Source organism: Apis mellifera, linkage group LG3 (assembly GCF_003254395.2).
Source record: "Apis mellifera strain DH4 linkage group LG3, Amel_HAv3.1, whole genome shotgun sequence".
Lineage (NCBI taxonomy): Eukaryota > Metazoa > Arthropoda > Insecta > Hymenoptera > Apidae > Apis > Apis mellifera.
In genome coordinates this window covers 8,611,189-8,628,878 of record NC_037640.1, presented here as the reverse complement: position 1 = coordinate 8,628,878, position 17,690 = coordinate 8,611,189, and the positions used below count along the sequence as shown (strand labels likewise).

General features: G+C 34.7%; 1 protein-coding gene and 1 non-coding gene across 12 annotated transcripts in view; both read right to left on the bottom strand.

Annotated features, from left to right (window-relative positions):
* Window positions 1-17,690, bottom strand: part of LOC408741 (ras-related protein Rab-37) — a 236,822-nt gene that overhangs the window by 5,939 nt on the left and 213,193 nt on the right. For 5 of the 11 annotated variants that reach the window (XM_006563985.3, XM_006563984.3, XM_016911225.2 and 2 more), the window contains exons 2-4: window positions 2,011-2,736; window positions 475-585; window positions 193-301 (exon numbers count right to left, since the gene is read on the bottom strand). In XM_006563985.3, the coding sequence (XP_006564048.1) occupies window positions 193-301; window positions 475-585; window positions 2,011-2,280 (490 nt within the window). In that variant the 5' untranslated portion in view covers window positions 2,281-2,736. Of the gene's footprint in view, window positions 1-192; window positions 302-474; window positions 586-2,010; window positions 2,737-3,042; window positions 3,290-17,690 lie in introns of those variants that run through there. The other 6 variants (XM_016911227.2, XM_016911228.2, XM_392276.7 and 3 more) reach the window with 2 other exon arrangements.
* Window positions 10,557-10,696, bottom strand: Mir3720 (microRNA 3720). The gene has a single exon (NR_039458.1). It is a non-coding gene; the product is annotated as a microRNA 3720 (primary transcript).

Sequence of the window (17,690 nt, the reverse complement as noted above, 5' to 3'; positions counted from 1 at the left end):
GTTAAATATCGTGGATATATTTTAATTGTGAGTACGTTTATACACGTTTCCTTTTTATCTACGTTACAGTTTATAATTAATTTGAATTGTAAACAATTCAAAGTTACTTCTACTTCTCTCGTGAACAATCGATAATTTTGTCAATTGTTCGACAACACCATGCACAAATTTGTATCAACATAGTATAATTACCATGAGCATCTCTGTAATAGGCATGCGTCACGCTTCGAAATCTCTCTTGTCCGGCCGTGTCCCATATTTGAAGCTTGATAGACGTATCGTCAACAACGACCACTTTGTTCTGAAAATACATAGAAACAATCCATAATAAATCCGTCCAATAAATAATTTTCTCATTTTCAAACTATTTTCGCAACAGTCGCTTGGCTTTCTCGCGATTAATTCCCGATCTCGATAATTGATTCGATATCGCTTCGTTTTCGTTCCTGAAGATGAAGATTTAGAATTTCTCACCCTAAAATCAATGCCGACGGTGGTTATATAGTTGCCAGACAGGAATCTTCCGTCTCTGAACTGCGTCAGAAGACAGGTTTTCCCGACTCCGCTGTCGCCTAGTAGCATCACCTATTGTCGTGTAAAAATTTTCTGTGAAAATGTCAATGAAATCTTCTCGAAAATTTTCTCGAATCGAATTCTCGCTTGATTTATTTTATTTATTTTTAAAACTAATTAATTTAACGGAATGAAAACAGGACGATATTCATAATTTCCATAACCTTTCACGAATGGAATTTTCTCTTCTATAAAATGATTTAATCTTTAAAGTGTTTATCCGTATAATCTCTAATAGAAAGAAAATAGTTCAGATCATTTTATACGATCTTCTTTATTTATTTACGACGAGAAAAATGAGATCTTTAAAATTTCATGATTCTTTTTTTGTTTTTTTAACGAAAGTTGAATTTAAGATTCAGATTGAATTGTATCACGTAACGATTTCGTGTCCAAACGCATTCAAAATTCAAAAAAAAATAATTATTGATTTAAATTATCAGTCAAAATTTTCACTTGATCGTGAAATTGTTCGATCGAATGATCATACTCGATTAAAATGTGGACTATTATTAGCATATAATGGAAATAAGGAGAAATGGAAATAAATGACAAAATTAAGTAACTTGCACGAACTATAACCGGGATAGGAATGTTTCACAAATTTTAGAAGATGGCTACTAACGGTGTTATAAAGTAACTCTGGAAATTAAGTTTCCCCGTTGGAAAGACTAAAATTAGAAGAGGGAAATTGGAAAAGTGGTTTCCTCCAAGAATGAAGTCGCTGAAAAGATCGTGATTGCGAAAAAAAAAAAGAGTGCAGAAGCTTGCTTACGAGCATGCTTCCGGTTTATATAAGTCGAAGCTAAAAAGGTTGTTCTTGATTGGAAAAGTTAATTTTTGCTCATAGAGTTGCGTTTGGAAACGGCGAAACGTGATCGAAACTTAGTTACCATGTAATCAAAGTAAACTTATCATCGAAGTTTCAAAGCTTTCTTAATTTCCCTAGAAATCGATCAAACCATACAACCATTGAAGACTGCGTTTTTCGCACATCGAGTTTCAATTATACGAAAACTCGACCGGGTATCCACTAAATCTGCACACTTAACAAACTTTCCTTAATAAATTTTTTCGAAAAGAAAATGATTCGTGCCCGTGTAATAAAAATAGAAGAAAAATCCCACGTACGCATCAAACCAAAAAAAAAAAAAAAGCACGAGCACGAATAAATTTCTTTCGCCGCGGCATACAACGCACAACATGGGAAGCAAAATCAATCGTCCACTTTTGTTTACCGTGGATCTCCGCTGACGCAAATCCACGTTGGCGTGCTTTCGTTCGCAAACAATTCACGCGCCAGTGGACACCCGGTTCAACGCGGTTTACCGTAAGGGTTGGCGCGAAAAAAGGCGATCCCTATACCACCGATTCTCTTCTTTCCCTTCCTCGAGAGAATTATTACGTGGCGCCGTGTATCAGGAGAGAGGGCAGGACCTTGAAAAGGAGCTCGCCGTGTTCGGGTGGGGCCTGTTGGCCCGTCGGCTCGACGCTCTCCCGCGAGGACTGCCGCCTGCTCGGGCTCTCGTGACCGCGGTTGTGCGCAGAGCCGCCTGGCTGCGAGCTGGAGGGGGCAGCCTGGCCCCTCCCCCCACCGCCGGACCCAGGCGCGGCCGGCCAATCGGAGGCGGCTGGCCCCGTTGCGCGGGGACCGTGCCTGCTCCCGCGCTTCGTCACGCCGCGCAACTTCTCCTCCATCGCGCTCATGGGCCCCTGCTACCGGGAGCACCAATTTGCTCTTCTTCTTCTCGGCCACTCCTCGTCGCGCACGTCGTTGTCGCGGCCGTCGTCGCCGTGCCACCCGTCGCCGCCGTTAACCCGCTCCTTCTTCGCTTCCCGCGGATCACCGCCACCTCCTTTCCTTCGCAATCGAGGTCAGTCAACCCGGGGCCAGAGGCGGAGAGGGACGGAGTTTCACCTCGCGCCTCTTCTCTCTTGCCTTCCGCTTCGCCCGCTCGTTCGCCGCGCCCGATCAACGGACGCCGTTCAGTGAAAGTCCTCTCGGCGAGAACCGCGACCGATTGGATCGAGAGTCGGATCGATGCTCTCTTTCTCTCTCTCTCTTTCTCTTTCTCTCTCTCTCTCTTTCTTTCTCAATCGTGGCGGCGCGCTTGATGCGCGGCTCGAGCTTGGTGTGTCGAGCGCGTGGCTCTTAGAGGGCACCTGGATTAGAGGAGGCTTGATGAGTATTGCGCCGATTTTCTTCTTTTTCTTTTTCTTTTTTTTTTTTTTTGAGGAAGGAGGAGATTTTGGGACGAGTTAGTCGATGCGATATAATGGAGGATGACGATCAAAGCGTGGAATGATTTCTCGGAGATGTTTAAATGTTTAAACGTACACACAGTTTCTTGCATCTATTTGTTTAGGAATTTGTAACAATAGGTTACGGTAGAGAAGAGAATGAAGCTTATATTATGGCAATTGGCCCTTGTAACGTTTCAGCTTTACTATTAATCCGTTTGTATTTACCCTGGAACGTATATGCACGTGTAACGAAGAACCTTCGAACGCGGGGGCGCAGAAACATCCCCGTTTGTTGCTTAAACACCAAAAGTCGTCAAAATTGCATTGTAAACGTATAGCGAATAACTTTGACAATTAAGTCCAATTTTCCAATCCATTAAACGAAATTTCTTCCATCACACGAATGATCATCTCATAATCGCGCAAGAACCAATGAACAATAAATGGAAACAAATGAAAATCGTTGGAATTGAACGACGTTGACTTATTCGTAAATAAAATTCAATCGGTGTTCTTCGTACATGCGAAAAAATTGTAACTTTCTCGAAAGATTCGGCATAGAACATTTTTGTTTCTCGACGAATAATCGTCAATAATCGAGAAAGAAAGATGGAACGAGTGGAATATTCATATAATTCGCAACGATCCGAAAGGATCGCAATTGCTTGGCCTGTTACGAGACGGATTGTATAATCGGGTCGACACCTATGTTGATTTAACGCGAGCGTCACGAGTCCGTTTACGTAAACACGACGAGTATTTTAATTAATCCACGAAACATCGTATCGTTTAACGATTCCATCCTAATATTTGGATGAGCAAATTCGACTTTTCCACGTTTCGTTCCGGCTAATTGGTCCCAGTTCAGTTGGGGATAATGAACGCAAATATGGTCGGTGGAGATAGTCGATCGTGGTTTGAATTAGATTTCCACGATATCTGTCTGACTACCACGATTTATCCATAGATTTTGGTTAATGGAAAATGTTCGAACGCGAATTTGAAAATAATTAACTACGTAACTATGTTGGATTTTTCTTTTTATTTCGATTCAAAATTTATTCGATCTCTCCGCTTTATTGTGAAAATTTCAAAAAGAGTTCTTTGTCTGATTAAAAATTGGCAGATGTTTATTATATCACCTGTCACTCCGAAACGAAGGAACTTATATAATAAAATCGAATAAATTGCCAATTAAAAATTTTCACAGCTCCAATTCTAAAAATTCTGAAAAAGAATCGAAATTTCATTTTAAAAATCTTTCCAAAATGATTTTCCATTATTCTTTCCCATTCTTTCTTTATTGAAACTTAAAAAATATATAATATTAATTATCAATCAATAATAATAAAATCGAATAAATTTCTAATTAAAAATTTTCACAGCTCCAACTTTAAAAATTTTAAAAAAGAATCGAAATTTCAATTTAAAAGTCTCTCCAAAATGATTTTCCATTATTTTTTCCCATTCTTCCCTCATCGAAACTTAAAAAATATATAATATTAATTATCAATCAATAATAATAAAATCGAATAAATTGCCAATTAAAAATTTTCACAGCTCCAACTTTAAAAATTTTAAAAAAGAATCGAAATTTCAACTTAAAAGTCTTTCCAAAATGTCGATTTTCCATTATTCTTTCCCGTTCTTTCTTTATCGAAACTTAAGAAATATATAATATTAATTATCAATCAATAATAATAAAATCGAATAAATTGCCAATTAAAAATTTTCACAGCTCCAACTCTAAAAATTCTAAAAAAAAGAATCGAAACTTCAAATTCTTTCCAAAATGTCGATTTTCCATTATTCTTTTTCAATCCCTCCCTCAAACCTAACACAAATATAACATTAATCATCGATCGACAATTGTTCCAAAACGAAGCGCATAATCACCTGTACAAAATCGAATGAATTTCCAATTAAAGATTTTCGCAGCTCCGACCGGAAAAATTCTAAAAAAAAAAACGCGTTCCTCGCTTCTTCTAATTTAACCTCTTAACTTGAAATTTTTTTCCACGATCTTCATTTTCTCGCCTCCCCTCCTCTCCACCCCTTCCCCGCCGCAGGATAAACGGAAGAAATAAAATATAATTCTCGTTTAACGAGACGGGCGCTCGTTAAATGAATCAAGCATGCCGCAAAAGGCGCGTGTTCGTTAGCCGATCGCAAAAATCGACGTTCTTCACGCAGTGGCGAATCAAAGCCGGGCAATTACCAACATGTCATGACGCAATTATCGTGTCAAGGCTCGCGGCACGCGCTGAACGAGATGTCTTGCGCAGCAGTTCGAAAACCAGGTGTATTGTTTCGAACATGTTTTGCGAGCATGAATCGAAGCCGCGAATTAAGTCGGTTGTTTTACTTCGCCGACGAACGAATCATCCATCACCCTGCTGCATTGCGCTTGAAATTTTGAGATTTTGTTGTAACGAAGGTTCAATAAGGGACGAAATACCAGACCTGCTTTTCACAAATTTATTTTAAACGATCGTCCAAGGAAAATTGTAGCTTCGTTATTTACCCATACCTCGTGGATTAAGTAAATGAGCGTTAAATATAGAAAGACGGGAAAACAACCGTTAATGTAAGTTTGTATTAAGGATAGAAAATAAGAGACTTATATCTTAATCCCCAAACAGGTTGGGCGAGCATTTCTATTAGAAATCGTTTGTATCCTGGCCAATATTTCCGTTATTTTTACACCATATGTAATAGTAAAATAATAATAGAAGGAGGAATATAGAAAAGTATAGAAGAATATAGCGAGAAAGAGAAAAGGAAAAGGGAGAGACAAAGAGAGAAGGATGAAAAATCGAGGAAGGTGATTCGAGAGGGATCGGATTAGCGGGTTAGAAGCGGAATCCGGGGCTATTTCGTTACAAAAACCGAATCGTGACGCGGATACAAGGCTGGCTGGTCCAGCCTACCGCTTTGGGCCCACCCACGCCGTACCTGGCGTCAAAAAAACCCTCGAGGTTATGGGGCCCTCTTGCCGGCGGACTCTACCCGACTGGTGGCGCCCTTCCCTATTCTCCTTTTGCGTGCGTGCTCCAAAGTAAGTTTTCGAACATTTCCACATCTACTCTATATTTGAATAGAGATTTCTCGTTGAAAAGAGTTTTTCTATATTTTATTTCGACTCAATGAATACATGTTTATTTCGTTATGAATAAATCTATATTTTAATTCATCATAAGGCCCCAATTTAATTATCCAATTGCGATTTCTTTTTTCTAAAATCGAGGTATATTCGATCATCGAAGTGCAGATATGTCCAATCGTGATGGAAACGTTCTCTGAATAATCATTATCGATTATTAATTCATTAATTCTAAGATCTCCATTAGAATTGATTTGATTAAACCTTCGCTAAACAACAATAAAGACTTGAATATACAGCAAGTATCAAAGAAGAAATTGTATTAGAAATTGAATAATGAACAGTTAAATTAATCTTCTCCAAAGATTGTAAGTCGATACATTTCGATTCATCGATAATTTTAATTATCCTCGCAAGATCGTCAAATTTTCCCGATTTAATCCACATCAAAATATCAAAATTGGCTAAACTTGCATAAATCGCACATTTTTCACGATATAATCTCTCCGTTCGTGTTTTTCACGCGGAAACACGAGACTCGAGGAAAAGAGAGATACGCTTTCCCTTCCCCTACAATGGATCATTCCGTTTCCACACTTTCTCGAACAAGAACGATCAACCGTTTTAATAGAATATAAAGCGAAGGAATAGCGTGTTTCCATAGATAATAAGACTGGTTTCCCCATCGGAATTCTGCCCATTGTGCAACCGCCCTCGACTTCGCGCGCTCGAATATTATCTTCCACACGGACGACTCTTTGTTTGCCCTTAGAACCCAAGAAGAGAGTTCTTTTTTTCACTGTTTTAACCTCTCTCGTTTCTCGAGATGGCTTCATTCTTCTCATCCTCTGCCTGTTCTATTCCGTTGTTGCACGAATACGACGTTCCTTCTTAAAATATTTCGACGAAAGGTCGTACAAAAAATTGTGTCTCAATTAACACGTTCAAGTGTTGTTTTATATTATTTTTTATCCTTTAAAGAATCGTTTTTATTGAAATTTCAATTTTACTTTGTCCTCTCGTTCATTAATTTTCGACAGTATTAATTAAGTTCGATGAATAAGAGATTCGTAATTCTTCGTTTCGAATTTATTTAAAAATTTGATAATACCCATAGAATACTACTATAAAAATGGAATAAAGTTGATTCAAGAAAGAACAAGTTACTAAATAAATTTAACTCACCAAGTTTAACGAATAAGAAACTCTTCGTTTCGAATTTACTTAAAAATTTGATAATAATAAATGCCCATAGAATACTACTATAGAAATGGAATAAACTTGATTCTACTATATAACAAATTTAATAAAATCAAAAAGAAAGAACAAGTTACTAAATAAATTTAACTCATCAAGCTTAATGAATAAGAAACTCGTAAGAAATTCTTCGTTTCGAATTTACTTAAAAATTTGATAATAATAAATGCCCATACTATATAATACTACTATAGAAATGGAATAAACTTGATTCTATTATCCAAATTATTAAATTCATCTGTAAAAACAAATTTAATAAAATCAAAAAAAGGAAGAACAACAACTAAATAAATTTAACTCATCAAGCTTAATGAATAAGAAACTCTAATGAATAAGAAATTCTTCGTTTCGAATTTACTTCAAAATTTGATAATAATAAATACCCATAGAATATTACTATAGAAATGGAATAAATTATTAAATTTATCTGCAAAAACAAATTTAATAAAATCAAAAAAAGAAGGAACAAGTTTCTAAAAAATAAATTTAATTCGTGGAGCGAGATATCCGAAGATAGCCAACAATGGCGCGTACGATTTCCATCGCGAATTCGACGAACGGATTAATTGGTGGCCGCTGGCATATCCGTAAGGATTCGCCGCGAGCTTTTCACTGAAACATCGCGATATCTCTGCTCGCAGGATGTTGTAAGCGCCCGATGCATCCGACACGACGCATTAATTAATTACGCGTCCCCGAATTAACGATCAATAATTAATCCCGCGTACAGGTAGGCGTGCTGGTATTCGAGGTATATACTCGTCGATGGGCGCCGTAATAATAGGCAATCGGGAACGAGGGACACCCTGGAATGGCATTGCTATCCGTGTTATTCGAAAGAGATGTAAATATTATGTGTTTCATATTGTGTACATCGTACGGTATCGAAATGTCAATTTATCATTCGATAGTGTCGTTCGTACATATATATATATTTTTTCATGCGACAATTGAACAAATTTAAAAATAAGTAAGTTAATATTTATACTTTCGGTGCGGTTTTTGAATTATGGAAAAAATTTGAAACTATTTTTAACGAAGTAAAAGTAACGATAAATGAAATTTTTTCGATGTTAAACGGAAACATATCTTGAAACGATCTATGTAAGAGAAAAAAAAAAATAAGTGTGTGGAACAGGAAGTCTTTACGTAATTGAGAGACAGAAACCTCTTGCGTAGACGTAGAGAAGAACTCGATTCAATTTTAATTGAAATCGCATCATCATTTCGATTATATATATTATTAAAGATCATTAGAAATGATCGTTCAAAATTTCATCCCAAAGGAAGTTTCGTTCAAAAGGAAACGAATTACGTTAAATCTTTCATTCCACTTTTTCGAATCGCTATCTTACTCCGTCTATTTTGACCTTCTGTTTTTTTTTTTTTATTTTGAACTCGTATCACGCGAGATTGTTAAAGAAAACGAGCAGAGATAAAGGATACGGATGATGAAAAGCCACAAAGCGAGCAGCAGAACGAGAAATAAAAATTGCACGACTTCTTCAAAGAAGAAGCCATAAATTCAAGTACGAACAGAAGGATTTCCCCTCTTCTTTTTTTCTTTTTTTTTTTTTTACCCTCTTCTTACTTGTAGTCGATCACTCGAAGCGTGACCACAATCGAAACGTGCCCCAGAAAAATGATGGCTGGAACAAAGAGATACATCGCGAGAAATTTTCTTGGAAGAAAACGTTTCAAAAAACGAAGATCGACGAAGAGAAATAATGTTGGCGATGTGAAGAGGCAACGTTATTGTCAGAAAAGGAACTTCCACCCTTGTTACCCTCTTTGATTCCGAAATATTATTCGGCTTCGTCGTGCTTCCCAGCTAACGAGGTTAATAAAGCTTCTGGCACAGTTTCGCAGTTTCGAATGCCTCCTCGATTTTGTTTCTTGAAAAACGTCGAACAACCCAGCCGAATATCGCGAAATTTTCGTTAAAATAATATCTTCGATAATTGGATGGAACGGTAATCCAGAGAATTATTCAGATCAAGTTTCGGGCAAATATTTTCTTCTCTGGAACTTCGATCCAATGTGTTCGTTCTTGGAAATTGATTCTTGGAATTGGTAATTTTCGAATTTTCCGTTCTCCTCTTTTAATGAATTTTTCATATTTTTCTCAGCATTGAAATTTAAAAGTTTAGCGAAAGTTTAATTATAATGTAACAAAAGCCACGTTCTACAATTTTTTTTATTTTAGCTGCTCGTTTTAAAATAGTACCATCACCGTGTAGTTTCATTCCTGAATAATCCAATATCCTCTAACCAAACTAACACGAAAGTTTTATTATCTTTAAGCAAATGGATAATATCATCTCACAAACACAAACAAAACTTTCCCTGTAGAGAAGATTCAGCTGTGAACTGCTTAAACTTTTCCCACGATTGATTCAATGCTCCATAAGGTTTCCAGCAATCTTTAAAACATCATTCTCCATTCTTCAGAAATATCTTAGCTTCGTTTCAATTTATTATTTAAAAGAAAAAAAAAAAAAAGAAAAAGAAAGAAACATGAATATCAATTCATTGGTCTTCCCAAAATATTCCTCCTTCAAAAATGTAATTATTTAATTATTGCACGAGATAATACGCGTGCTCGAGCTGCAGCCATTACGAAAATTATTCGCGCCGTTTTAAAATTCTATTGGTCATTTACGACGCGCGTGGTGAAAACCTGCTGTCTAGCGCGTTTCTCTTGAATAATTTGAAAGGGGGAAGGGATCAATGTCTGCAAAGATCAGCGAAGAGGCGTTGACTGACAGAACGGTTTCGATCTGTTCACTAATTAACATGGTAATTAACGTGGTGATTGCCAGCTGACCGCGGACCGACCTATTTCCGGGATTGTGTGTAACCATTCCCTTTCCTACTCTGTAATGAGTTTTGAATTTTAGAGTCGCATCGTATCCGGTGTACAACATGGTGTGTGAGAAGTGTGCATTAAAACAAGCAATATACAGTTACTATTGCATCGACACTATTGCTGTCGTAAAATTTAAAATTCTCTTGGAGCGTATATTTAGTGAATTCTATTGAAGGATAATTACATATTCATCCGCAACGATTTGATAAGCTAACTATTGTATGGCGTGATGGAAAAGAATTATATGTATATACGACTTTTTTTTTTCTTTTTCTTCTCTTTCCTTTTCGTTAATATATCGTGCAAATTGAATAATTCAAATTGAATACTAATTACGAATTCAATAATTATTTCTTTTCTAAATTTTTTTTTAGGATCGGAAACGGAAAATGTTCCGTGATTTCGATCCGATTGTATTACCATTCGTGTGGTATTAATTATTTGCAAATTAAAATGGAAATCAAGTAAAAACGGTAAAACGGTTAGAAGGAATTAGGTGCATAAAAAAAAGAAGTTCATACTCAGCGTAACTATGACTCTACAAACGTTTACTCTTTCATAATCTGGAACGAGATCCCCAGAAAATTGAGGTTCGATCGAAACCAGACTCGGGTGTAAACTGTTTAAACTCATCACCGTATGAACCTCAGGGAGAAATAAATATACGAATATGCACTATGAATGCGAATTTCAATTGCATAACATACTTTGTTCAATATAAAAATTCTAACGAGGTTCTCCAAGATTCGAACCTACGACCGTTCGTGTAAATGAGAAGAGAGACTTGAACAAAGTCTGCCGCGTTAGCCATTACGCTAACGCAGCTACGAGATTAATCCTTCTTTGTGTTTATTATAAAGCAAGGCTTGAATAAGAAAATAATTTTTTATCGTATATTTTTGTAGTAATTTTGCATATTTGATCGTTTATTTCTAATGTAATTCGGTTGTATTTGATAATAAGAGATAGAGAATGGAAAATAAACTTAGTTACTTCGTGCTCTATTAGATGGCGCTGCAAGGCACTTAAGGAGGAAATAGCGTTACTTTGCCATTGGTATCTATGAGAATGTCACAATTACATTTAAATATTATATTAATAATAATTATCATATAATATTTTTACAACGCGATGCGTCATTCTCTCTTATTAAAATTTTTATTACTAAAAAAAACGTTCTTTGCATTTATACAAATGTATAATTAAAAAAAATCAGAGAAAAAGAAAAAGATTTTAAAATTAAATAAATTTAATTTAAATTGAATGATACGATTCCAATAAATTACAATAAACGGAACAGAAAATATTAATATTTCGCATCGTGGGAAGAATTCGGTATAAATGATTGATAGTCGTTGTAGAAATAATAAGTACTTTACTCTGATTATTATTATTATTATTATTATTTTTTTTTTTTTTCTTTATCGATATTTATGACTAAATGAATTTTTCATCTCCTCTGCCGTATTCTGCCCGTACAGAAAGGCAGCGAAATTAATGAAAGAAAACATTGTCCTCGCTTCTCCCCGGTTACCGCCATCTTTTTTTCTTTATGCTCCTTTTCCATTGCGTATTGTGCATTGGGAACGGTGTTTGATTAAATTTTCTCCGGCTGGCGTGCGTGTTTCCATTGTACGCCGGCACATCGTTCAATTCGTTCTCCAGAGGCTCTTTTATGCTCTTGCCTGTATAGACACATTTAGCCAAACTCTTTTAAACTCGGGAGAAAGCGTGCGACGAGAAATCAAGAACGATTAATTTTTTCCCGAGTAAACGGTACACTTTTTTTTAATAATTGTCCTTATTTTTTATTAACTCTTCAATTCGAAAAGAATTCGAGTTTTTCTAAGAAAATATTCCATAGTTTCGAAACAAATTAATTGGAGTAATTTAGAGAAATATAAATTGCAAATTAATAATGAATAAATTCATTATAAGAAAACGATCGAATAAGATTTAAAAATTATGGATACGATTTTTAGAAGATTATTTTATTAATCTTGTAGAGAGGTTTCGATTACGTTATTTAGAATCAAAGATTTTTTTAACAATAATCTCAATTTATATTGTCACTGGGAATAAACGGGAATAAGTGATTAAGAAGAGAGGAGAAGAAAAAAGCATGAAAGTTATAACAGGGTACGGTTGAAACGAGTCGAATTGAAAAGAGAAGTGCAAAAGTAGGTGGTCGTAGAAAAAGGGGAAAAATAGGAGGATCGTTGGATGAATATTAATCAAGGAATAAATATGGCCGACACGAAGAATTCGCAGTGACACACTGCTTTTGCACGATAAAATACATGCCGATTCTAGTGAAAAATTCGGGATTGTCTCGCCTCTACGTGACGTAAATAATTCCTCCATATTGTTGCTTCGTCGTCGTACCGTTCGACCGGAAATGGACCTCTCTCATGAATCTCGAAAAATTCATTTATATCATATATACGTCGAATTTTTGATCGAGCTCTGTCCGATATATATTTTAAAATTTTATCTCAAAATATTTTTTGAATATTTTACATGTGAATAATGTATACATATACATATTAGTTAATTTTTAATTTTAAAATAGATCGTCATTATTCTTTTTTTCTCTTCATAAATTCATTCATTAAATTATGAAAAACGAGAAATTCTCACGGTAGTATAAAATTCGGTTTTTAGAACTGAGAAAATATTGTAACAAAAGTTGAAATATTAATACGATCTCAATGATTAAAGTAGAATAATTAGAATAAGTAGAATAATAATTTCATGCTTTTAATTGTGAGAATTCCGTTCAATGATTTTGATCAAATTGAATCTAGAGATGTATTCAATCCACACGCTCATCTTTCAATTATCAAACAATCCATCAACTTTTCGATGTCTGTGACATTTCGAGATTAGTCCAATTCGTAAATATATAAACATTCTCCATATAAAATCAACGCTATCCTCTTTGTTCGACGAAATATATGCCTCCACTCCTTCGAAACGATAAAATGGCATTTACAAAATCGTAAAATTCAATTTTTTATTATTATTATTTTTCAGATATTACTCGTAAACCTTTTTTCCTTCAGCCATTTTTACGGTGCAAATATGTTTTATGTCTCTTTTTATTTCAATCGTTTCGCTCATTCATCGTACAAACCGATATGAATATTTCATATATCAATTTATTCGAAAATTAATTTGCAAAGAGAATTGAATTGTTCTTAATCGTTCCGTATCCAACCGATCTTCACTTTCTTAACTCGTTCCTCCCTCGTTTCAATAATACCAATTCTATGCAAATTTCCCGCCCGATCCAACCTCAATCAAAGGGATGTTATTATCCTTTATCAAAGTCGATATTTCCTTCCTCCCGTCCAATGATACTCGTTTTATTAATACAAAATGTTTACAACCGTGGAATATAATAATTGACCCGTTTGAATGGATATGATCGTCAACGCCCGTTCTCTGTAAAACGCGCCGTTGCTTTTCCGTTGATTTTCTCTTTAAATAATACGTGACGATGATAACGTGGAAACTTTGTATAATAAATTCGACGTTTCATGTATCTTTGTAATTTGTTTGACGTCGAAATGCAAATATTCGATCGTCAAAAAGAGGGAAGGGAATATAAAGTAATCATTTCCTATTGAAAACACGGATTGAAACGAATTCGTCGAGAATTGTTTTTCAAATTTTTCACTTGTTTCGATTAATAATATTATATATATATATTATAATCTTCTCTGTTGCCGTTTCATGTTTTGGATTATTAAAATATTCAATGATATAAAAATTTGAGCATTTCGGCAGAGTTTTAATTAAATTCGATTTATTAAACTTTTATTATTATTATTATTTTTAATGGTTTTAACGATTGAAAACATAACGTTTTTCCACCAGTGCATTTTATTTTTCACTTTGAAGGTTTCTGTTCTGTGATATGAAATTGAAAGGTTGATCGTTCGCCGTGTTTGTTTCCATGGAAAATGGAAGCTAAGCGGTTCCATTCTGCAGAACTCGAATGAAACGTCGACATGGCTTGGATCGCATCGATAAACAGTTGAATTTTTCGATAAAATCGAAGGGAATATATTTAAAAAATGTGGAAATTCTCTTTGATAGTTCATGAAATTGACAAAGAATGAAGTTTTTACAATTATTACGTTTTACAAAGAATAAATTTTACAATTATTACGTTTGATAAATAATCTATTTGATTGAATAAATTTAAATATATATATATGTGGAATGGAAGAAGCATAAAAAATGGAATTTTAAATTAAAAATAATTTTATATCTCATACGTAGATGAATTTACGGCGCTTTTATTTTTACTTTATAATTCGAAATTGTTTTAAACATTAAAACTCAAACTCAGATTTATGCGTGGCATAAATTTCCACGTACGTCCGCTCATTCGAACAACATCAACATCAGCGAGAGATGCAAATTGGAATAAAAAAAAATTATTCTTCAGTGTACAAATACATTGTAATTAAACTATTACACTCGAATAAGAAAATTCCTATTTATCTTCTCCTCTTGTTAAACGAAACATTAAACAACAAATTATTTTTTCCAATACAAAAATCCTTCTTCATCTCAAAATATTTAAATTGTTGTATGCACATTTGAAACGAAACTTCATGAATATTCACGCGAAATTATTGCAAAATGTATATTCCACGAGAAGAATTTTATAATTTATGAACCATAACAGAATTGCAGGTTATCGTTAACCAAAGCTATTAAAATCGCATTTCAATTCTATACGAACAAAAAAAAAAAAAGGAAGAAGAAGAAGAAGAAGAAGAAAAAAAAAAAAAGAAACAATCCTTCATCGCATGCAAATGAAATTACCGATCGTTTAGATTTCTCGTCGATTTCCACCTTCAAGTGCAATCACTACGTAGAATATTCAATTTCGATTACGATATATTCCCATCTTATTTTTATCTTAATTGTTTTTTAGAATATTCTTCTCAATGTGCGTTGAGAATTATTATTCGTGAAATTTCCATTCTCACAATTTGCGAAATGAAATATTAATTTATCATATTGTCTTAATTTTCCAAAAGTTTCAGTCTCAAATATATTAGTATCATAAAGTTGATACATCTGAAAATTAACTGCAAGAAAATCAACTTGATATAAATAATATCAAAAACAACTCTTTCACGAATGGGGAATAATTTTAAATTTTCTTTAAAAATTTCTCTACATGAACGCACGCCTTTAGCCCTCATCAAACATTATATAAATAAATAAATAGATAAATAAATATCTTTAATTAGAAATTCAAACGAATCAATGGGAGAAACGTGTACATATATATATATATATCTCAATTAAGTCACTACGAATACCACTTGGGGATATTGAATCGGCGAATCGAATGACATAATCGTCGCTATAAATCATTATTAAATACGTCCATTAGGTTGGTTTCGATCGCCACGTTTGGAGTCGGTCCGCGAGGACTGGTTCGATACTTTTTTGCGATTCCGCCTCTCCTCGCGCTCGTTTCACCCGATTCGTTTTCTGCTCTTTAACTTGTCGAGATTATCTCTTACCGTGGAACAGTAGCGGTTCGCGGCATACATATTTTCGACGATAACGTGGCCGTTTGCCGGTCAATATCGAGCGATTAAATTCCGCGAATTCCTCGTTTTAATCGGTCGCTCGACGCGAGATCGCGCGACCGTAAAAATGCTCCGAGAGGCGTTTTTTATCGCTTTGATGAATACTTACTTTTGAATTTTTTTTGATTTAAACAAGATTGAAAAAGTACTTTTGGAAGGATTTTTAATAATCTCGGTTCTCGGTTTCTCCTCGAAATTTGTACTCACTTGTGTATCGAATGTCATCTGATTTGGATTATAGCGGATCATTTTCATTTGTTGTAATTACAGATACGGGTAATTGTTGTAAATATAATTTTGATCGGAAATTAAAGGGTAAATTAAATTAATATATATATATGATTTCGAATGAATTTTAGTCTTCTGCATTTTGAATTAACTTTATAAATAATTCGTTACGTAAATGTTATCAAAATGTTTAAATCTAGTGCAATAATCGTGATAAGTTATCGGGTAATAAAGAATGAAAAATGATACGCTTATTATATGAATAAATTGGATTCACTATCACTGAGAACAATGGGAACAATAATTGACGAAAATAAATAGGAAGTATAAATAATGCTTTATGCAAATGAAAGTTAAACGAGATTTAAATTGAGACTTGAATTGAGATTAAAAATCGAATCAAATTATCCGTAACACTATGTAAAAATGGTGATGGTTAAAATAACAATTTTTAAAAGATATTTAAAAAATTACCAATATTTTCTTTTGAATCCAATATTTTTATCAAAATGTCCTCTTCTTCAAAGTCAATTAATTTTTGAAACTTCTCACAGTTTTCAAAGTTATGATTAGAAAGTGGATCGCGAAAAGAAAATTCATAATCGGATTTTTAATGTATCTAATAAAAATCCTCCTTAAATATTACATATTACAATTTTCGAGAATCGTCTAAAATTTTTATCCAAAGCTACGAATAACGAGAAGACAAAAGAAAATTGAATTTTCCAAAAATTCCTAAATAATCTCCTTAAAAAAGTTACCACATTGTTAATCAATTTTTGAAACCTTTCAAAACTTTTTATCCCATAACTTTTTAGCGGGAACGGGAGGCATCAGGATCACAAAGGAAAACCTATTATTTTTTCCTAAAAATCCAAACTTCTTATCTTCAGACACCTCGTTCCAAAGTTACGCTGTTGATAAAAAAATTTTCGAAAATCTCTCAAAGCTTTCCATTCGAAAAGTTGCGAAAAGAATATAAGATAAAAAGAGCGAACACAAGAAATACATAAAACGCATTTGAGACACGGGATATATAAACACGACACGAAGTCATAAGTCATCCGTAGATCAAACAGATCGGAATAAGGTTTGTTTTCACGATCGAAGTTTCATGTACCGTGTCGCGAAATTTCGCCAAGGCGGCGAGTCGTTGAATATTCAGGCATTCCGTTACATTATGCTAATTCGACGCGAAACGAAACGAAGGGAGAGAGAGAGAGAGAGAGATCCATAAGTAGCTTGTTGAACCGTTGTTCTACACTGACGTGAAATGAAACACGAAAACACGTGGCGCGATATAAGCAATCCCTAATCGAAACTTTCCTCTCCCCGTTAATTTATGGAATACATTAATACATCGAGCATCGAACGAGTTCAACGTCACAATTTCTACGAGTTGTTCTCTTTCCCTCGCGGCAACATCCATGGCCAGAGGGGAGGCTAAACGGAGCGCGGATTTGATGATAGAGAAGCGTACGTAACGAACGAGCTGTTGCCGGATTTCGCCTCCGTGAGAGGTGGATTGAATTATCGATGGGTTATTGACAGATTTTTCTTTTTTTTCTTTCTCTTTTTTTTTCATCGAGCCTTTAAATTTTGCTCGATCGAGTGTGGGGTGTTATAAAATAACGAGGATAGCGGAGGTGATCGGGTAGATTATAGGGTTAGTTAGCTTTGCTTTTTCGGGAATTTGGGAAGCTGAAGCGACGTCGAATTATTCGGGAAATGGAAGGAATAAAATTTTCTTTTTATTTCGCCCTTTCTGTTAATTATCCTGCTCGATCTCTCT